The sequence below is a fragment of the Chiloscyllium punctatum genome, chromosome 45 (genome assembly GCF_047496795.1).
Source record: "Chiloscyllium punctatum isolate Juve2018m chromosome 45, sChiPun1.3, whole genome shotgun sequence".
Lineage (NCBI taxonomy): Eukaryota > Metazoa > Chordata > Chondrichthyes > Orectolobiformes > Hemiscylliidae > Chiloscyllium > Chiloscyllium punctatum.
The window spans coordinates 8,314,097-8,337,392 of record NC_092783.1 but is presented as its reverse complement, the minus strand read 5'-3'; the positions used below and the strand labels follow the sequence as shown (position 1 = coordinate 8,337,392).

Sequence of the window (23,296 nt, the reverse complement as noted above, 5' to 3'; positions counted from 1 at the left end):
CAGGATAGTGTGATTTCTGTTAATGAATGACTCACTGGTAATGGAATTAGTTTTACAGACAGGGAAGAGAGTAACTTTGTTTCACATCAACATTTATTATCTAGTTTTCACTAGTTAAATTCTGAAACAAATCAATTTTCAGAAATGAGGGAGTCATTGGTGCTTACAAAATGTCCTTATTAGGATACCGTGTTGAGATACAAAACGTTCAGACCTACCACAGGCTCATCTTGTGATTTGTGATGGTAACTGTGCTAGTTTCATTATTGCATTAGAATGAATATTAAAAGGGAAATACAAAGGAAAATTTAACGCAAGCTTTGAATTTTGTTAACAGGACTGTTGTTAACATATTGCACACAAGTCTTGAGTGGTAACATTCCTGACACATGGTTAGCAGCTTAGGCTTCAAGATGCACTCTAGACTGTTATAACCAAGGTAGCTGTATGCATAACGCAATCAAACAGGTTGTGTACCAGCTAGTAAATGCTACATCCAAAGCATTTAGTAAAAGGAGGGCTTCTTGCTCAGTCATGTGATGGAAAGAAACTGGAGCCTCTAACATTAGTGTAACAGTGTGCACAGTATAGCAGCTTGGATTCTTTTTGAAGGATCAGTTGGTTAGACAATGTGCATCAGAATGGAGCCAACCGCGTGGGGTTTGATCCCCCATTCTGGGCTGTCATTGGTCTGGGATTTGCCTTCTTGCTCCATCTGTGCTGGGAATTAGTGTGAGGGTTAGATCTGGCATTAGGCAGAGAACTCAAGAAGAAGAAAAAGTATTATAAACAACTAAAGCCTTTTACATGAACATTTCTAGCATCATTGCAGTGTACTGGTCCAACGAAGAGCCGTAATAATGGGATTGGGTAGGGGAAGGCGACCTAGTGTTCAGACTTCCCCAGCTTCATGCACATACATTTCCTAAATATATGTAGCTTCAAATTTATCATTCTTTCTTAGGCTTTGCCACCGTTAAACACCATGACACAGTCTAACATATTAGTCAAAGACACAAATGGAAAGGAAATCCATCACAATAACAGGGATGTGAATGAATAGGAATCTGCAAGCCAATTTTCTTGAACTAAAACTTTACTTACAGTCTTTTTCACAAAATTTATGTAGCTAGAGGCAGGATTGCTCTCTTAATTACATGCCAGACTTGGGGAAGTTTTGGAAAAGCATGCAAAATGAGGGACACAATTTAGTCCAGTCCATGGGAGCAGACAGGGAGGAAGAAGTGGCTGTGCATCCAGAGATTTGTAGCAGAAGGAAGCCATTCAATAAGCTCATGGTCGATTCATTTGTGGTCTCAAGTCCTACAATCTTCTCTGCTCCCCCAGAACCCTAGAATTTGTACAAATCAAAAATCTAATTCGGTCTTGAATAAAGGTAATGACCCGCATCCAATGCTTTGTGGGAAGAGAATTCCTCAGGCTGAATATTCCTGACTTCCGAAAAGCGAGAGCTCTTAATCTGTAACTGTGTCATCCAGTTCTGGCCTCAGCAAGGTGAAACATCAGAAAGACAAACCACAGAACTGTGGATGTTGGAAATCAGAAACAAATACAAAAATTGCTAGGAAAACTCAGCAAATCTGGGGAAGGTGGAACATTCTTTCACAAAAGGACTCTGTTCAATAAAAGTATAGCCTCATTGAAATAGCTCCACAGAGGTCAGTATCCTGCCAACAAGTCACCCTTTATTTGTACATGGACAGTCCTTGGTCTGACCCAGCTCCCTCAGAACCAGCTCTCACAGTGAACAGAATCCCTGACACTCCTGTTCTTATCTGTCAGTCAGGGCTCCCTGATTGGGCCAGATTAACAGCCCCAGTCAGGAAACCCGTTCCATGTGGTCCACCTGGTTGACCTCATTACAATCACTACACTCCTTGTAGACTGGGGAAATGGGAGTGAGGGGTTACCATGCTGATTAGGAACCCTGTTGCTCTCCTCTGTTGCTGACTCTGCACTCCTCACCAGTATCTTGACTGCTTGACTTGTCTTGCCTGGGTTCTGGGGTCACTTCCATCTTGGTGGTCACAGTTCCAGGACTGGCCACCACTTTGGCTAATGGCACTGCTGTGAATGAAGAGCTGCTGATAGAGCAGCAGTTTGAGGGGGTAGGGACAGCAGCTTTTATTTTAAACAAGAGGTACTTTCAAACACTCAGGGCTGACACTGAAAATAAAAAAAAGTACGCACGAAGACAGGTACTGCATTCATAACAGCCCAGAAATTCCAATCATGACCAAAAATCCTACTTTGGACCTTGGCCAAATAAGAATACACAGATACATTAGATAATTTTTACTCGGTTAGTATTAGACAGGAGTTTGCCACAAATCAATGGAGACCAGTGCATAAATCCTCAGAGACAGCAAGGGACAGGATCATTATAGATACCACATGCCCCTTTAGCAGCAGATAGTGAGTTTTAATTCTGTGATTTAAATGTCCAGTTATACAGCCAACTATTTGACAATTGCTGTGAAAGGATGAGTGTGTAGGAGAAGTCTGGAGATAAGTAGCCAGGTGAGAGAGTGAGAAAGGGTATGGTTGGAGGGGATAGATTGGCAGGTAGGTGGACGGGCATTTACGGTAACTTGAGGGGACAGGCAATAGGGAAGGATGGGGTAGCTGTGAAGCCAGTATGAGGGGGAAAACCACATGTTGGCCATGGAATAGATTTCAAGTCTGTCAGAATCAGGGACTGTTGTTGAGGGAGAGTTCAGTTTTAAAGTTACTGAAGGGATAGAGTAGGTCTTCAATCCTCTAACCTTTCCTGAGTAACTATTAAAACTTAAGCAAATCAGAATGCTCCAGCATCTCAGGCTTTAAGATGCAGAATAATTGCCAAACAGAATATTTAAAATGCTGGTCAATCTTCTCAGCATATGACCCCCAAACATAATTTTAGTCTGTGCTGCAATGACAACTATCTAGCTCAGATATTCCGATGGCCAACCAGTCAAAAATTGAAAAGTAAAGTAGAGGAATAAAACTGACAGAGAACTGCTAACAGTTCTGGGTTCTGGGTTCTGTAAGCAGTGTATGTGGAGGGCCCTACACGATTACCTGTGCTCTCCATATAAATTACAATACTGCAGGGCAGTGACAAAGCAAATATATTTAACCTCAGACAACAGCTCATGTCTTTGCTGACAACTCCTTCACAGTTTATTGGCGCTAAAGCACCTCCACTGAGTTCTCCATCTGGTTTTTATGAATAGTACAGAAATCCATAGGGTAACGAAAAAAAGAACCTGTGAAAGAATAATTTAAAGGCTTGGATATAAATAGCATTTGCTGATAATGTTAATTGTACCCCCAAGGTAGACACACAATCTTGCTGTTATCTGATCGGTGTAGTGTAGTCATTTCCCAGTGGGATGTTTGAGTTGGAATGCTGTAGTGGGAAACTCAAATAGAAAGGAGATATACTAAAAACAGGCAAGTGCACATTTCACATCAATTATCGGAAAATGTTCCAGACAACAATGGAAAGGCAGCTCCATTGAGTTGGAGCCAGGTAAAAGAAAGAAGAGAATATAAAACAGCAAATACATAAGTGAGTGCTGAAACACATACAGAAATTTAATAAAGATGTGCTGCACAAAACATTAAACAAGGTATGAAATGGAAAAGAAAGAGAATAACTCCTGGGAAAAAAACACAATTACCTCCCCTGTTTGGATAATGTTCCAATTGTGCTCTTACTCACAGGAATTCTTGGGCCATAACATTGATATGTCTGTTTTGTTTCTATAAAAGATAAGACATGCTGGAGGTCTGGAGCACAGTCACTACTTCACTTAAATGGGAGCTGTGTGCTCTAGTACAGGATTATCGTTTCCTTCCTCAAAATACATTTTCTACTGCCTTTCTAGAAGGAACTTATCCATGTTAACAGTATACAGATCTTCTTTATATGAACATGCAGTGTGAGCTATAATTTAAATCTACCAGCTGAGACAAGGCAGTTTGCAACCACAAGGGAGTCAATCCGTGTTACTGTCATCTGGGCCAAGACGAATCGAATTACTCTTTAGAAGACATGCATTTCAAAACATCCGTCAAAAATAGGACTTGTATTAACAGCTTGATGTCCAGATTACTTTAAACAGCAACAATTCCTTCTTCAACATAATATTCTTAGTCAATTGGTTTACACATTATGTAAAGCAACAGTTGACACATTTATATTTTATTAGGATTAAAAATTTTTCCCAGTTCAAACTGGTGATGTTGTTGCCAGGGTGGAAGCAAAAGACTGCCCCATTTTGACAGGTGATGGGACCTACACTACATTTCATTGTGTAGAAGTCAGTTCCAACCAGGCCTACCATCCTATTAAAGGTAATAGGCATCTGTGAAGAGCCAGCAGCCCAGTCAGAGGGCTGGTAGTTCAGTTAGGCTACAGAAAACACAGCTGTTTCTGCACCTAAAGATAAAGGCAACATATTCATACATTTATGCTTTCACCAGCAGGTCTGTTTAATCTACAGGTACTCTGGTTAGTCAGGCAGACCCCACTTATGATGGGTTGAAGGGGAAAAGGGTCACCAAAGAGAGATGACTCCAATTTGGTCTGAGTGGCCATTTGTACTGGTAAGTTACTTTGTAGGCCAGGACTGCCCAAACAGGAGCTCTTCCGACATAGTTTTGGATAAGGCTGAAGATAACAGGAACTGATACGATGCTCCATAATTGGCTATTACGGGAGTAGAATTATGCTGAGTCATTTAGGACTGTTACGAGCTAAGGTTGCAGGAATTCACTAACTACTGTCTACCAAATAAAGATGAAATGTTGAGGATTGGTTCACGTGCACAGATAATTCCAAATAAGGCATACACTTGGCACAAAGACCTATGTACAAAGAGCATGAGAAAATCTTTTGTTCAGCAGAACTTCAAAGATTAACAATGCAGGAGTTACCCTATGTCTGCAGGCGTGGTGAAGACGTCAAGAAGAGTTCCAGCCTGGCACGCTGTCAATTATCTCAGTAATAATGTTTGGGGTTAGTTACAGAACCCAGTGGTGGAATTATCTCTAGTAGTTAAAAGCATTACATTACTCATTTAAGTACTTAATAAATTAATCAAGGTTTACAGAGCCTTAAGTGTTGCTGATTTATCTTCTATGCTTAGCGTCGGAGTCTGAGGGGTGACCTTACAGAGGTTTACAAAATTATGAGGGGCATGGATAGGATAAATAGACAAAGCCTTTTCCCTGGGATCGGGGAGTCCAGAACTAGAAGGCATAGGTTTAGGGTGAGAGGGGAAAGATATAAAAAAGACCTAAGGGGCAACTTTTTCACGCAGAGGGTGGTACGTGTATGGAATGAGCTGCCAGAGGATGTGGTGGAGGCTGGTGCAATTGCAACATTTAAGAGGAATTGGGAGGGTATATGAATAGGAAGGGTTTAGAGGGATGTGGGCTGGGTGGTAGCAAGTGGGACTAGATTGGGTTGGGATATCTGGTCGCATGGACGAGTTGGACCGAAGGGTCTGTTTCCATGCTGTACATTTCTATGACTCTATGTTGTCTCTCAGAGACAGGCAACAGCAGAGTACACTGGAAAGTTGCCAGGTTTTACCTTGTTATTCCCACATAATGTCATCCCCACAACATGACCCCAGTGGTAAAAAAACAGTAGAGCACACGATTACCCACTGAAATGGCTCAACTTAGCTTCAGGAGGGCCTTTCCTCCTCGAACCCTATCCTGAAGGTCGTGGAAAATTCAGCCATTCTCTAAGTTTTCTGAATGATATGAAATATTTAACATACTCAGAAGGATTCAATGTCAATATATGTAACTGGAAAAATGGGCAGCATAGTGGCTCAGTGGTTAGCATTGCTGCCTCATAGTGTCAGGGACCCAGGTTCGATTCCAGCCTCGGGCAACTATGTGGAGTTTGCGCATTCTCCCCATGTTTGCATGGATTTCCTCCGTGTGCTCAGGTTTCCTCCCACAATACAAAGATGTGCAGGTTAAGTGAAATGGCCATGCTAAATTGTCCACTGTGTTCTGGAATGTGTGGGCTAGGTGCATTAGTTAGGGGAAATGTAGAGGAATAGAATAGGGAAATGGGTCTAGGTGGAATACTCTTTGGAGGATGGATATGGACTTGTTGGGCCAAATGGCCAGTTTCCACACTGTAGGGATTCGAATTGGCTTGTTAGTGCATTGGGATTCTGATGTTATGGAAGGTGCCAAACAACTATACATTCAGAGCATTGTTTCTTCCTGGCTTTAACCCTCAGAGCATTATTCAAAATTCAAAGTACCTTGTACAAATCACCTACAAACTAACAATGACTTATGCGACTATGTAATCGTGCAACATCAAACAAGATAAATCAATTTTACATAAAATTGGCTGAAAGTTTGAACATTCACTCCTACCTTCATCCACAGGATCCCTAAATGATCCAGAGCGGATCATTCCTTTTGGTCTTTCTGCCAAAGAAACTGTGCTTCCCATCTGCAAACTTCCATACAAATCGAAAGAGGAATCATGAGTTGGAATGCTGTTTGACCGCATCATTTTCGGGGTGGGGCTGCCCAGTTGGGACACTCCAGTGGGGCTTGCTGTTAATAAAGCAACAATTACCTTCATTAAAACAGCACATTGCAAAGTGAGAACAAGGTGGGATTTGTTGTGAGAAACTATACAGAGAAATTTAAGGAAAAGATTTGGCAGAGTATTTTGCACTTGAGCAAGGTTGCTTATTAACCTGAATCTCATTTGTTGAACTAGGCCAGGTATTTCCCGAACATTATCTCTGTTGTTATTTATAAGGTGGCAGTTATGTTACTTCAAATTCTGTTGTCACTGTCAGTAAACTTGCTTTAACATTTGTTTGACAGTTCCACACTGGCAAACTGGTAAATGAACAATACATATCACCACAAAACTAATTTCATTACAGGTTCTTGAGGCATATACAAATACGAAAAAGACTATAAATGTCAGACTGAAGTAAAAAGGTTTGTTAAAAATACATCAAGACACATTCCCTTGGACTTTTTTACAAACATGGTGCACCACACAACAGACCATTTTTATAAGACATGGCAGCCCTACTTGAGTTATTTGGATATAGATTTGTCAGTTATCCTAACTAGGGCGTTTGTCTAACCAGGTTGGTTAGATTTGTCAAGCCCTGGGCCCTGGAGGGAGTCTCCTGAGTTAATACAGGTATCTATACAATGCTCCCATTCCTTTGTTTGGGAGCTTTGCGCCGAGCATAGCTGTTCTGTATTTTGAGGTTTTTTATTTTTTGTTTTGCTTTTCTTTCTTTTTTTTTGGTGTTGCTTTGCACAGTGTTAGGCTTTGTTTTGTATTGTAGGGTAGGTTAGTAGACAGTAATTGTATTGTAATTTGTGTTTTTTTTGTTTTTATTATACTGATATTTGTTATTGATAGTATTTTTAAATAATTTTATAGGTTTGTAAAGTTAAAAAAATTGCAAAATAAATATATTTACAAAAACAAAAAAAACAGCAAGAAACATTTGCAACGTTGTATCGTCAGCTATCTTAGAAGAGTTCTGGCTTTAATGAGCTTAAGACTTTTCAGGGTAATTTATCCAACCTACATTCATATTGGCGACTTATTTAAACTTTGCCACCTTTCTTTCTAATGCCAATCTCAAAACAAATGACTGTCTAATGAACATTCTTTCATTACAGTTAACAATAATTAAAATGTCGTTCTAGCAGTTTGAACTTGCGTGTGCTACAAACTTAATTCAACAATACAGGAAAGGGTGCAGCAATTTAAGACTCTGTTAATCAGTTTTGATAGTGTACAAATGTGAAGCAAGTAAGATGCTTCACTATTCAGTACAACAGTTTGTAAATTTGCATATCCACACTTGCAAGTGTTATTACAGCACAGCACTCAAATGCAATTACATGAAGTTATTATCTTTTTGCTACTTCTTAGGATTTGTGTTGCAGATGCTTTTTATTCAGGTATAAAGGTAAAGGTCTGTGAACAAGATCATATGTAACCAATGCAAGTCCCATGTCTCAGTTTGTAATCGTTGTTTGTCCTTTGAATGTCACATCTTTTACACACTGACTACTCTGAGAAAGAACCCTTCGTCATGTGAATGAGTCTTCTGATCTCAGCAAACTGTTCATTCCAGTATCACTTCATCATACGGCCTTTCAAAAATGTAACAAGATAGCTGCTTCTACCAATGAAATTAATTCTGAAATTTAGGAGAATTTGAGAAATTCCAAACTGCACACAAAACCGTTTAAGATTTTAGTGCACAGACTGATATTGTTACAAAAGGCAGTGTTGTAGTAATCACATTGCTTTAGAACAATACTGACCTAAACTTCGATATTTGGTGTAAGACCTCTTAGAGATCATTAAATATATTTGATGGTAAGAAAATAAGCTTATGGAAATAGAAATATAGAAATAGAGGAACAGGATTAAGCCACTCAGTCCTTAAGCCTGCTCCACCATTAAATAAGATCATGGTCTAATTCACTATATCTGCCTTTGGCCAATATCTCTTTACACCTTTGCTTTACAAAATAAAATCTCAGCTTTAAAATTAACAACTGACCTAGCACCTATTGTCATGGGATTGTGGAAGAGTTCCAAAAATCTACCATCCTTTGGTGTGAAGAAGTGTTTCCTAACATCTCACCCACCTTGTTTCTGAATCCCAAACCAATGGAAATAGTTACCTACCTGGCCTTTTCTTGTTAATATGTTGAAGACTTCTAAATTCTAGAGAAAACAGGCCTAAATGCTACAACTAAAAAAGAACTGCGGATTTTGGAAGACAGAAACAAAATTGCTGGAAAATTTCATGAAGTCTAGCAGCATCTGTCGAGAAAATGCAGAGTTGTCTTTTTGGGTCCAATGACTCTTCTTCAGAATGCAATTTGTACAAATCTCTTCTTATAACTTAACCCCTAACATCCAGGTATCATTCTCGCAAATCAACGTTGTACTCCCTCCAAGGTCAATATATCCTTCCCAAATTTTAGTGCCCAGATCTGTTCACAGTACTCCAAGGGAGTCTATCTAGGGTTTTGCATAAGTGCAGCATAACTTCTGCAACCTCAAGCCCTCTGGATGTAAAAGCCAGCATTCCATTAGCTTTCTCTTGTTTATTTGCAGTTCCCGTTTAAAATACCACAAAAAAATCTATGCACCCAAACCCCTAAATCTCTTTGGACATTCATTACATTATAACTTCTTACCATCCAGAAAACAGCCTGATATATCCTTTTTTGGTCCAAAATGGATAACCTTGCAGTTGCTTACATTGAACTCCATTTGCCATAGTTTTGTCCATTCACTTAGACCAACTTTGTAATTTTAAGCTATCATCTACATTGTCTATAATGCCACTTACCTTGGTGTCATCAGCAAATTTACATATGACTTTCTATGCCATTATCCAAGAGACATCAATTATAGACAAGTTATTTGTTGAGATTTTATTTTTATTTCCTTTTAAAACCAAAATGATCTCTGAAAGTGGAATGCTTCAAATGCTTGAAATCTGAAATACAAATAGAACTTGCTGGACTTTGCAAGTCAACATTTCCAGCATTTTCTGCTTGTACTAATCACGTCAAATACTTTAATTTTAAAAAGGTACTTTGACGTATCGAGTTTTCAGTTTCTACACAGTTAGGAAAGGGGCGTTTCTACTGAAAAAACCCTTTTTGAGAGACAGTTGAAAGCATTGCAAGCAACAGGTTATTTTTATGGCAAACTAGAAGATGGTGAGTTTTTGACTGCAGAATACAATGGGGATTCCTGAGATCCTGTTCTGTAAATTGTGAGCAATGATTCCAGCAATAATCTTATCATTCACTTCTTCCTACCATTTGCAAAGTGCAATAATCATGCAAACAAAAGCACATCTAGCAGCATCTGTGGAGATGAAAATAGAGTTACCATTTTGAATCTGATATGACTCTTCTTCAGAACTTAATAACTACACTTTTTTGGGAGCAGGATTATACCATTTGCATTTAGTTATAAAATTCAGAGAATTGAAATGCCTATCTATCAAAAATATGGCACCGTGTCAGATACTTGCATGGAAATGTTATCAGATATTTTTTCTTATGATAGTTAAGTTGTACAGTTAGTCACGTTATGCCTTTAAGACACATCCTAAACAGAGACACAGTAAAATGGGAGCAGGAATGGGTGACCCCTCACCTCCAGTCTGCTCTGCTAATCTCGATTATGGTTTCCCTTATGTCTCAACACTACTTTCCCATGCTATTTTCATATCCCTGGATGTCATCATTAAATAAAACTTGTTATTTTTAATATATTCTACACTCACCTGTTTCAGGGCAGAAATGGTTAATTTTCAAAATAGCTAAACAAATTGATTGGTAAAAAAGAAAATCTAAAATGCAGCTTCTGGATGTAGGTTTGCGCGCTGAGCTGGAAGGTTCATTTTCAGACGTTTCATCACCGTATTAGGTAACATCTTATCTGAGAAAAAGAACAGGAAATGACATCACCATAGGAAATGATGTCAACACAGGAAATGACATCACCAACCCAAGGAAACCCAAACACAAAAATAGAAAGCGGGCTACACACCAGTGCTTCATTCAGTGGCTCACTGAAGATGTTACCTGGTATGGTGACCGAAACGTCTGAAAACGAACCTTCCAGCTCAATGAGCAAACCTACATCCAGAGCCTCAATGTGAGCTACAAATTTTCTCAAAACTCGCTAAAATGAAGCTTTCCTACAATTTATTTGGCAATCAAAAATATACTGACCCAAGTTTGATAATGGAACTGCTGATGGGGAAGAGAGTAACTGGCTATCCGAGTCTATAGGACCTCCAATAGAACGTGCATGGAGCCATTCCTTGTCTTCCTGCTGTGAACTTGTTCCATATCTATAAATGAGGGGAGGCCATGTACAAATGAGTTAGATCTTGACAAGTGTGTAAGCCATGCTGAGAATGTGAAAGTTAATGGAGTAAAAACATACGTTAATATTTCAGTTCACAATTTCAAAATGTTTGTTATCACTAAATGAGCTTGAGACAAGATCACCTCAAATGTTGCACCATTAATGCATTAATAATAGAACAGTGTGAACTTTACTATGTAACTTGAGGAACTCTGAGTCAAACAGATATTTTTGAGCAACTTTCTTTGGTTGCTTGCTGACCCCCATGCCATTTTATACGGAGTTCCCCAACTCCCCCAGAATTAATATGCTTTTGATTGAAAGAGAAACAACACAGTTAAACCAGAGAGGAAGGAGAACATTGTCAATTCATTGCTCACATTTCAGAAATAACACATAAGAAAAACGTCAAACTCTTAATTTTCTGTTTAGAAGGCAAATATCTCTTGTTTGGGCTATTGCTGAGCTACATAGAACACAAGTGTGTCTTTCCTAAATCTCAGGTACACGAATGAACTAACTTCAACAACTGTCTTTCCCTTGTGTGCTTGGTATCTACAATGCCCAAGTATAGCAAGTGAAGACATATAGTCCACAAAGGAAATAAAGTACTTTCTGACATATGGGAAAAGCAAAACTTGGATACTTGTCTTGTTTTAGCCAATAATGAGACATGGAGAAAGACATTAATACTAATAACACTTCGATCTGGTGTTGAATCAACTGCTAACAGAATAGAGCCCAATCCATTACAGTACATAAGATGCATCGAGCATAGAGGGTAGTTGCTATGTCGCTGATACTACCACCACCAGGTTGTTAGCAATCCAGAAATAAAAATAAAAAGTATTGGAAACATTCAGCAAGCCAGGCCAAATCTGTGGGAAGTGAAGTTGAGTTAAGTTCCAGTGAATGGAGATGGCCAGTTAAGTTTTGAAACTAGAAAAATAGTAGATAAGACATGAGATGTTAAGATGCATTCACTGTGCTTGATCATACATGTAAGATCATTAGACCAATACAGACTTAAACTTCTAAATGTGTCTTCAAAATACTTATCTATACACAAAACAGTTTGACAGGGATGAACAGTGGGAGTAAAATGGCTTCTCTAATTCAGGAAGTTATATTCATGTGGGTGCAGTTGATTGTACTTTCATATTAGTGATTGCATCTCAATAACGCATTAGCAATGCTACTTTCATACTTTCTAAACTTAGAATCATCTGGGATAAACCTAGCAAGATGGCTACATGAACTAATAACCAAAGTCCACTCCAAAGTATATCTTGTTTATGGGGCGTACTCATCCTGCTACAGAAATTCCTCCAAGTCAAAAGCCAATAGAACATATCACGCAAGTTTTATAATTAGGAACCAAAGTGACACCATTTGTTTTACCCAAGGAAAGTTTCATATTGATGAATCCCAGTGAAATAAATGCACCTGTTCATGTTTTAAGTATTCAAAGCATTATGCAGCAAAAGCATTGTCGAAGTGTGAGTTATATGACTAGTCATTGTATTCATGCTTTCCAAGTCTTCAAGCTTTTAATTGAGAAAGTATCCAGGAAGAATTATCTCATGACAAATCGCTTAGGAATTTAGCTGAAGTTCATCCATTTTGTAACTTTCAATCCAGGCAAATTGAGGCTGGATAAATATGAAGCAATTTGGAGATAACTTGTTAGAAAAAAAGAAAAACAAAACAATGCATCAACATCAAGTGTATGTGTACATTATATGAGATGGTTATGGATTATATGTATGTTAAATGAGATGGGTATGGATCATGTGAGGTCGACGTTGCAACACACAACAGTTTTATCAATGGATTTGTTTAGTTTGTGAATTAATTACTGAAACCCCCTTTGCTTGTGCCAGTTCAGATTTACTTAAAACTAAACGGATACAAAGAGGGGGTGGTTGCCATTTCAGTCTTCTTTCATAATCTGTAGGATAGACATAAAATTGTGGGATTTACATGGTTTTTAAAAAAAAATTCTCACTCCTCCTGAAGTTTAGGGGACAAGTACGTGAACACGGGTTACCAAGCCCCTGTTCAGCTGTTCATGTGCAAGACTCAACACTCTAATTTCAGTTTTCTACTCTGTAAACATAACAAATTGCTTTGGAGGTCCAACTAGTGTCTTTCACAAACTTTCTCCTCTGTAGTGACCTCAATGTTGCTTCAGCTGAGAACAGCTAATACAGCACAACACAACACAAATCAAACCAGAGGTCTGTATTGTTCACTGACTTCTTGGACATTAGCAGACATGTATTGTGATTTTGAAGTACGATTTTCAGTGGCATAATTAATTAAATTGAAATGGATCAATCATATTGCTTAGACCACATTTTTGAAATGTACTGCAACCTGTCTTCTTAATCATAATTATTTTATTCTTCAATATTACGTCGTAATTTCAGATTTTTGATCCAGGAATGTTTTTTAAAAATTGCTCAACAGGGTGTCTGGTTTTGTCTGTGCATTAAATCAATAGACATCGGTCAACCCAGGTTTCAAATTCAGTTTCTCTATTGTGCCATAACATATAGTGATACAGGAACTTAGTCTGGAATTTAGAGTTTGCAACAAACCGCACGAAATGGTAGTTTACCTTAGTCCTTTTTTCGGCAGAGTATTTCTGTCACGTTGTGCACTACAAAAACAAACATGGAACACTGATACAACATCATATACGAGAACAGACAAAACATCTACAACTTAAGTACACAGTTACTAACAAACAACTGATGAGAAAAGAATGGATGTAATTTTGATGGGAATATGACTAAAAAACAAATGTGGAGGCACACTTTACATTTATACCCAGTTAACCAATATTACTTCAACTTTATTGACACTTTGATTTTACTGTTTATTTCTGTTGCCCTATCTCCAGCATCATCCTCAGAAAATTCAGCTAGTCATCTATTAATCTCATGTTTGGGACAGCTGTTTCAACATGCATCAAGCCTGACCTAGAACCACTTTACCAACAGTAGTTTTTGTCTGTTTTCGTTGGATGAATCCTTCATCAAGATAGTCTTCAAGTTGAGGGCCTACTGACCAAATCCAGATCAAATAAACAGTATGATGCACTGTAGCACTAACAATTCATGTTTCTGCATTACAGATTTCCTCAATGATTTTATATAAACGTACCTTAAATTAATCAAAAACTATACCTGGGACTCATTTGCATTTTTTTTAACCTTAAAGTCTGTAGTTCATTTTTGGAAAAAGAATAGAAGTGCAATTACAAAGCAATGCTAAAAGACTAGTAAAACAAGACATCTGGATTTTTACTGTTTTGTGTTTCAAATTCAAAACCTGTTCCTTTGTGAAGAAGTTCAAAGGATAAAATAACATTTAACTAATCTTAACATTCACAAAATTCGCAAGGAAATACTCAACTAATAGGCAAATTATTCTGAATTTATTCTGTCTGAGTTTTCTCTCAGCAAATGGGCTGTTTTTATGGGCTCAGGGAGAGAAATCATATGCCTTGGTACTTCCTCTGTTACTGAGCCCCTCTGTTATCTGCCAGCCATCCAGCCAGCCAATCTTCTATCTATGCTCATAATGTTACCCCCATACCGTGATCTTCCCCACCTGGTGCAATAACCTTTTTATGCAGAACCTTGTCAAATGCCTTCTGGAAATTCTTGTACAGTACAACAATGGGTTTACCTTCACCCACAAACCTTCCTAAGTGACTACAATTTCACTAAATACCTCTCTTCTTTCAAGTTCTGAAATTACCGTTATTGCGTTTTGTTTTCCTTGCTGTGCAAGACAGAATTATTAAAGCCATCATTTACTTTCCATTATTCCTCCATTTTGACTTTATGGTGGACCAATAATCACTTTAAACTTCTCCTTTTTAGAATCCTGTAGAAATTCTTGCTATCTGATCATGTGCTTTTAGCTTCCTCCCATACCCCAGCTTATTAGCCTTGATTATCCTTCTAAAGGTTCTCTGTTGTGCTTTGTATTTTGACCAGTCATTTGGCCTTCCACCCACCTTTATAGAATAATATGCTTTTTCCTTAAGTTTGATGCTGTTTTTACTTTTTTTTTAAGCATGGATGTTGGGTCTGCCCCTTGGAGTTTTCCTTTATTGTATGAATGTACCTATTGAGTACTCAAAAATATCTCCTTAAAATATCTGTCACTATTTCTTTACGGATCTTAGTTCACTTCAGCTAGCTCAGCTTTCATGCTCAGTTACATAGTTGCCCTTTTATAAGTTTAAAATATCAGCCTTGGACCCACTTTTTTCCCTTTCAAGCTGATGTAAAATATATTGACGCTATAACTGTTGCTGGTTAGAGGTGCCTTTACTTTGATGTCACTAATTAATCTGTCACAGTGCACAATACCAAGTCTATTATAACCTGATCTTTGGTCAGTTCATGAATATACCAATCTAAGCAACTCTCTCAAAAGTGAGCTCATAGCAAGGCTAATATCACCAATCTGATTTTTCCAGTTATTATGTTGGTTAAATTAATCCATAATTATTCCTGTCCCTCGATCACATCAACCCAATATTTCTCCTTGTGTAATTTGTCCTACATTGTGGTTAGTGTCAGGGAAACTGTGGATCACTCTCACGATAACTTATATGTTACAAACAAACACACACACACACACACACTTCTTTTTTTAAACAAAGTTTTTTTGATTTTTCCAGAGGTTGTGTCTATTTATAAATCCCATTAAATGCTCAGGTTTCACAGCTTTTACAGACAATTGCACACATCTTGGTCATTTGTGTCATGCAGCTATTCCTTTGACACTGGACTGATTCAATATCTGGACAGCAACAATATTTCACAAAAAGCACAAGTAGTAATAATTCCACATGGAAATGGGAATATCTTGAAAATATCAACATATTGTATTGTATTTAACTTTCACCAGTTTAACTTTCCAAGATAAAATATGGCTAAAAACACTTTCAGTAAATGAGCAACAATGCATTGACCATCAAGAGTATTATTTCAATCCAAGGAAGAGTGGCATTTGGTAATGGAAAAAAATACTTTGCAACTGAGTAATATATTGTTTGTTATGTTAAACTGAAACTAACCATAATTAAATAATGCCCAGTATGGAGCTATTAATTGAATTGCAAAATACCACTGATTCCAGAACAGGGCACAGAATATTTATTTTGGGGTTGCTACTTCGTTGCTTTCAGAAATTCCTTATTTGAGTTCATGGATAGAGTATTTGGGCATGCACAAAAACAGAGTTCAAGAAGAATTCCACAATGTCCTCAATAATCATCATCAGCATACCCTCCAGATTTTGTTCTATTACGTAAACCTCTGAGGTTCATGTAGGGCAGCGACCTCCAGAACTATTCGTCAATGCTGCAGTCTATGTCGGCACATTTATCATGGAACACATGCACAGCCTCGCATCTCAGAGTGAAGGTTTATCTTTGACTGTCCATCAAATGTAAAGCCATAGCACACAAAGTATTATTTTCATATATACCACAGTATTTAAATTGCCATCAGTTCAACAGGTATTAAAGTTAACAATGAAACATTAGTTTTTCATTTCACTGAAACATACTAATAAACCAACACATTAAACACGCCTTCCACAGTCTAATGAGGTCACAGATTGCACTCCCAGCACATATGCACAACCCTGGCAGATATTAAAACAGTTACTTCTTTGTCTGACATCTCAGGTTTGAGTTCAAATTCAACCTGCTAGAGTATACATTGCAATAACATTCACTGCATCTTCTCCAGAAAGTAGCTCCTGAACACAATTAAGCTTAATTTGAGATTCCAGATTTATTTGCAAGTAACTAATCACCTTAGTGATTAGCTGAATGTTCATTTTGTTGACATGAGTACAACAGTTGACTTATTTGAAAACTCTTTCTTCCTTTACTTTTGCAGTTCTTGCTCTCTTCACATCCCTTCCATCCTTTCACTCTCTTCCCATTACTCTCCATTCCTTTGTGGGTTTCCCATTTTCGCCCATCTCTCTGACAGTGCCCCTTTCTGCAAACCCCTTGCAGTCTCCAACTCCCACCAGATGACTCTTATAACCTTTATCTCTGACACATCCCTTGCAACTTCCCCACAACACCATTAGCAACATCGATTGTAGGGACACATCTGCAAATGGCAGATGGACATAGCAAATGGCAGATTATATCATGAAGGGTACTTCTTTTTCGAAACAAAAATCATTAAATATAAATGATACAGGGGCTTGCTCCAGAGCAACTGCATCTTGATGTTTGGAAATTTGTCCCAGAGTAGAGCACATTGTTGTGAGCATATGGAGGCCATTGAGAGAGGGGCTGTGGTGCCTGGGCCTTCGTTCTGCTGAAGCTTAGGACCCTCTTGTTTGGCACCACTCGCAGCCTTTTCTCCTAGCCCTGGCTTCTGGTGAAGTAAGGGCAAATAGAGAGACACTTTCTGATTGCTTTATTGAAGAACAATGGAATGGCGAATTTATTACTCAATATAAATAGCAATCAATTATAATGCTATGTCATCCAGAATTATAATATTTCAAAGTATCATATTGGCCTCTTTCTGCTCCATCACCTGATTCAGTTTATTTTAATTCAAGTAGAAGACTAAAGATGGATTACAATATGGCTGCAAAGAAAAAGAAACCTAACCACTAATTATAGAATTCAATGCCATCATTTTCAATGTAGCAAGTTGATTTTCATTATGTGTGTATCACTACACTATTGCTCCTGATAATGTTCCTGGGCTAGTAATGCAAAGGTCTGTGCTAATGCTGTGGAGACCGGAGTTTAAAGCCCAGTATAGCAGCTGGGGGAAATGAATTCAATTAAATAACTCTAGAGTTTAAAAAAAAGTAGTTTAAATAACAGTGATGACTGAATTGCTTTAGAAACCCATCTGCTGCATTTATACACCTTCAAGTAAGGATAGACTACTCTGTTGCTTCAAACTGCTATGGACAAGTCAAAGAAAAATAAAACCAACTATCGACCAGGAATAGCTTACCCAGTTACTCCTAGAAAGTCCACTTCATTAACATTAGGAGATTTGTGCCAAAACTGGGAAATCTGACAAACATAGCAACACTCTGACATATACTAGTCCATTGAAATGTAGAACACTCTGACCCACTCAGTTAGAAAAGCTTGTTGTCAGTTCAACTGCTGTGTACTTTTGGCTATTCATGGGTACTGTCTATACTCAACTAGCTCAGACATGTAAAATCCAAAACAAAAGGTCTACTGTTAGATAGGATTCCATGATTGGATGTCACATGCTTAAAAATCCTGAATGTGCTAATAACTATACTGACAGCAAATTAAGTTAATCAGTTGAGTTTGTAACATAATATATTTACCTTTGCTACAATGGCATAGATTAATACACAGAAATTCATTCTCTACACAAAAAATGAATACGTTCACAATTTGTGCCAGTTTTCATTTGCCGAGGAGCTCGAGGGCCAGTTGTTCACTCTTCCTTTTTCCATGGCAACACCTCAGCAAGAGTCAACTTGCCAACTAATCAGGGCCTTTTCCTCTTGTAGTATAAATTGTGATCACCTGAAATTTACGTTCTTGTATTTTGTCCTGATGCTTCAATCAAAAATTATTGGCCAAAAGTCTTTCCTCATCATGACCCACATTTGTTGACGAGTCCTCCTGGGCTTCTTATTAGGACTATTTCTTTGCCTAATGGAGATTAATGACCTAGACACTTGTGAACAGGGCACAATTTTAAATTTACGTCTGATCCAAAAGCAGTGTGATGTTTGGGGTCATTAGTGTAGAATTTCATAGCATACAAACACATTGGTGGAATGGATGGAAAAGTGGCAGATTAATATCAATGCACAGAAGTGTAATTTGATCAGATTTGATAGGCAGAACGTGAAGAGACAAAAGTAAAATAAAGGGCACAATTCTGACGGTGATGCAGGAGCAAAGGACTCTGGGTCTAATAATTCTGAACTCTTTGATGCTGCCTGGACAGGTTGAGAGAGCAGTTAATTTCACATACAATCACTTCAACTTAGTTAAATGATGATTGAGTACAACAGCAAGAGTTGTCAATGCTATGGATCACAACAATGGATCACCTGTGGCCATGCTGAACTTCTTAATGACAAAGTGTTTTATTTTCTTAAAAGAAAGAGCAAGATAGATGACTGAGAATATCAATTCAGTGATCACCTGGAGTGGAAATATGGAATGTCACACCTTGTAGAGTGCAAAAGCAGTTTTAAAGAATGAGATTGCAAATGTTAAAAGGTGGAAGACAAACTAGTCCCCTCCTCTCAGCAAAAATACATACCCTGTGGGTTAAATTCCAGATCATGGGCATGAGGCAAGGGACACAACTGTGTTTTCCCCTTTAAGAATATACAAAAGCAGGGATTAAAAGCCAGTTCCAACTCTGGTCTCTACATGTTAGTGGATACTCTGAAGGTCACAGCAAATCATGCCTACACTTCAAATAAAAAGGAAGTCTCTCTCCTGTGTGCAAGCAAGTGAACCATAGTCATAAAGAAATAGAATTAAGGCCTTTCATCTTGACCTACAAAGTCAAGCTTTTCAAACATTCATTCACTCACCTAAAATCAATGCTATTTGTGTGTGTTGCGTAATATTTCTTCTTCCATTTAGTAACTAATAAATTCACTCTTTTGCTAACTCAAGAAAGCTTGATTAAATTGGCTCCTTTTAAAACATAAACATATTTAATTGAGAGAAAGATTTCCACAAGGGAAGGGATCCTCTTTAGACTTGTTACAACCAACTATGATGGCAGGTTAATAAAGGGGAGACAGCTCATCCTCCTTTACCTGGGAGTGTGACAATTTGAGATGTCTGTCCCATGTGAAATGGTAATAAATAGGAGAACATTACACAAGGGCTGGTGATAACAGTGGTTATGTTAATTTGTGGTCAACTGCAATATTGTGTCCAGTTGCAAATACCACACTTTAGAATAAAAAAATGGAGGAAAGAAAAAGCGTGTATGTTTCCAGGGATAAGGAATTTCAGTGGCATAGATACATTGGAGGAACTAAGACTATTTTTTCTTGAAAAGAGAAAGATGGAAGCTGATTTGATGGAGATATTCAAAATCAAGAGGCACCTGAACAAAATCTGTTCCCATGGAGGCATCAATAACAACAGAGGTAATGGGCAAAAGTAGTAAGGAAGTATGAGAAAAAACTTTTATCACACAAGTGATTAAGATCTAGAACTCATTTCCTGTGAGCATGGTTGAGGTAGGTTCAATCAAGACATTGAAGAAGAAAATTGTAATATTATTATTCAAAAAGGAACAAAGTGAAGTCTTAGAGGAATTAGATGGAAGAACAGCTTAGATCCTGCTGGTGAGAACATGTAGATGTAACTTGTTACAAGAGCAGTAACTTTTATACATGAGTGCATGAAGCAGCTGCACAGAACAATAAGTCCAATAAGTCTTCACAAACATTTAAGATGTATCCAGAGAGAGACACATGAACAGGCAGGGAGCAAAGTGATACAGATCCTTCGAAAATAGATGGCAGATTTAGATAGAGGATATGGATCAGTGCAGGTTTGAAGGGCTGAAGGGCCTGTTCATGAGCTGTCATGTTCTTTGTTCTAGAAGCCAAAATACACTAAGGATCTGGAAAGTGGTGCGGTTGTCCCAGAGATGTTCCCTAAAGTGCTCTGCTAGGAGGCGCCCAGTCTCCCCAATATAGAGGAGACCGCATCGGGAGCAACGGATACAATAAATGATATTAGTGGATGTGCAAGTAAAACTTTGATGGATGTGGGAGGCTCCTTTAGGGCCTTGAATAGAGGTGAGGGAGGAGGTGTGGGCGCAGGTTTTACAGTTCCTGCGGTGGCAGGGGAAAGTGCCAGGATGGGAGGGTGGGTTTTAGGGGGGCGTGGACCTGACCAGGTAGTCCGGGACACCCGCACCAATCAACCAAACCGGCCCGTGACCCAACATTTCAACTGCCCCTCCCACTCTGCCGAGGACATGGAGGTCCTGGGCCTCCTTCACCGCCGCTCCCTTACCACCAGATGCCTGGAGGAAGAACGCCTCATTTTCCGCCTCGGAACACTTCAACCCCAGGGCATCAATGTGGACTTCAACAGTTTCCTCATTTCCCCTTCCCCCACCTCACCCTAGTTCTAAACTTCCAGCTCAGCCCAGTCCCCATGACTTGTCCGGACTTGTCCTACCTGCCTATCTCCTTTTCCACCTATCCACTCCACCCTCTCCTTCTTGACCTATCACCTTCATCCTCTCCCCCACTCACCCATTGTACTCTATGCTACTTTCTCCCCACCCCCACCCTCCTCTAGCTCATCTCTCCACGTTTCAGGTTCACTGCCTTTATTCCTGATGAAGGGCTTTTGCCTGAAACGTCAATTTTGAAGCTCCTTGGATGCTGCCTGAACTGCTGTGCTCTTCCAGCACCACTAATCCAGAAACTTGTCCCCAAAGTGCTCACCTACCTCCAATTCTAACACCTGGCCTGGTTCGTTACCCAAATCCAGTATGGCCTCACCTCTTGTTGGCCTGTCTACATATTGTGTCAGGAAACCCTCCTGCACACATTGGACAAACACTGACCCATCTAACGAACTCGAGCTATAGCTTTCCCAGTCAATATCAGGAATGTTAAAGTCCCCCATAACAACCACCCTATTACTTTCACTCTTCTCCTGAATCATCCTCGCAATCCTTTCTTCTACGTCTCTAGGACTATTAGGAGGCCTGTAGAAAACTCCTAACAGGGTGACCTCACCTTTCCTATTTCTAATCTCAGCCCAAACTACCTCAGAAGGCGAGTCTTCATCCATCGTCCTTCCCACCGCTGTAGTACTATCTTTGATAAGCAATGCCACACCTCCCCCTCTTTTACCCTCACCTCTGACCCTACTAAAACATTTAAACCCTTGAACCTGCAACAGCCAATCCTGTCCCTGTTCTACCCATCAATAGCAATTAAAACGAGATTAATTAAAAGCAAATCCTAAATGAGAACAAAAACCAGAAATTCTGAAGGTTCACTGGACTCAAAATGTTAGCTCTGCTTTCTCCCAACAGATGCTGTCAGACTTGCTGAGTTTTTCCAACAATTTCTGTTTCTATTTTTAAATTTCTAGCAAGCACAGTTTTATCCAAAGATAGACTTGTGTTTGTCCAGTTTCTTTGACTGCATCCACTTGTCACAGTCACCTAACAACTATTTCAATATTCCAGTCCTATATAAAGTTAAGGTGAGTGAGCAATGCTGCTTTGGTTATCTGCAATTAATTCAGGAAGATTTAGTGAGTTTAGATACATTTCATTTAATTGACTGAAAAATGATTACCACATGAAGGTGGTCATTAAAGGATGGTTCTCGCTTCTGAAGAACAGAATCTCCTTAAACTTAATTATACAATGTAATAAACAATAGTCTTCAAGTTTAAGGAGTCTAACCTTTATTGGCCAGCCCACTGAGTAGAGGAGTTGGGAGGTCACATTGAGGCTGTACAGGGCATCGGTTAGACCACTTTTGGAATACTGAATGCAATTCTGATCTCCCTGCTTTGGAAGGATGTTTTTGAAACTTGAAAGGGTTCAGAAAAGCTTTACAAGGCTGTTGCCAGGGTTGGATAATTTGAGCTATAAAGAGAGGCTGAATAGGCTGGGTCTGTTTTCCCTGGAGCGTTGGAGGCTGAGGGGTGACCTCAGAGATTTTTAAAATCATGAGGGGTATAGTTTAGGTAAATAGACAAGGCTTTTTCTCCAGGCTGGGGGGAGTTCAAAACCAGAGGGCATAGGTTAAAGGTGAGAGGGGAAAGATTTAAAAGGGACCTCAGGAGCAACATTTTCACGTAGAATGTGGCAGGATGGACATACTGGCACTGGAGCGTGTCCAGTGGAGATTCACACGGATGATCCCTGGAATGGTAGGTCTAACATATGAGGAACGGCTGAGGATCCTGGGATTGTATTCATTGGAGTTTAGAAGATTAAGGGAAGATCTAATAGAAACTTACAAGATAATACATGACTTGGAGAGAGTGGACGCTAGGAAATTGTTTCTATTAGGCGAGGAGACTATGACCCGTGGACACAGCCTTAGAATTAGAGGGGGTAAATTCAGAACTGAAATGCGGAGACATTTCTTCAGCCAGAGAGTGGTGGGCCTGTGGAATTCATTGCCGCAGAGTGCAGTGGAGGCCGGGACGCTAAATGTCTTCAAGGCAGAAATTGATAAATTCTTGATGTCACAAGGAATTAAGGGCTACGGGGATAATGCAGGTAAGTGGAGTTGAAATGCCCATCAGCCATGATT

The 23,296-nt window shown here is 39.0% G+C and overlaps 1 protein-coding gene across 8 annotated transcripts in view; it reads right to left on the bottom strand.

The window, feature by feature from the left end:
- LOC140467146 (neuron navigator 1-like) overlaps window positions 1-23,296 on the bottom strand; it is a 641,282-nt gene that overhangs the window by 78,866 nt on the left and 539,120 nt on the right. For 7 of the 8 annotated variants that reach the window (XM_072563228.1, XM_072563227.1, XM_072563229.1 and 4 more), the window contains 3 exons: window positions 13,572-13,613; window positions 10,810-10,931; window positions 6,421-6,606 (listed from right to left, as the gene is read on the bottom strand). In XM_072563228.1, coding sequence (XP_072419329.1) covers window positions 6,421-6,606; window positions 10,810-10,931; window positions 13,572-13,613 — 350 coding nt within the window. The remainder of the gene's footprint in view (window positions 1-6,420; window positions 6,607-10,809; window positions 10,932-13,571; window positions 13,614-23,296) is intronic. The other variant, XM_072563230.1, reaches the window with a different exon arrangement.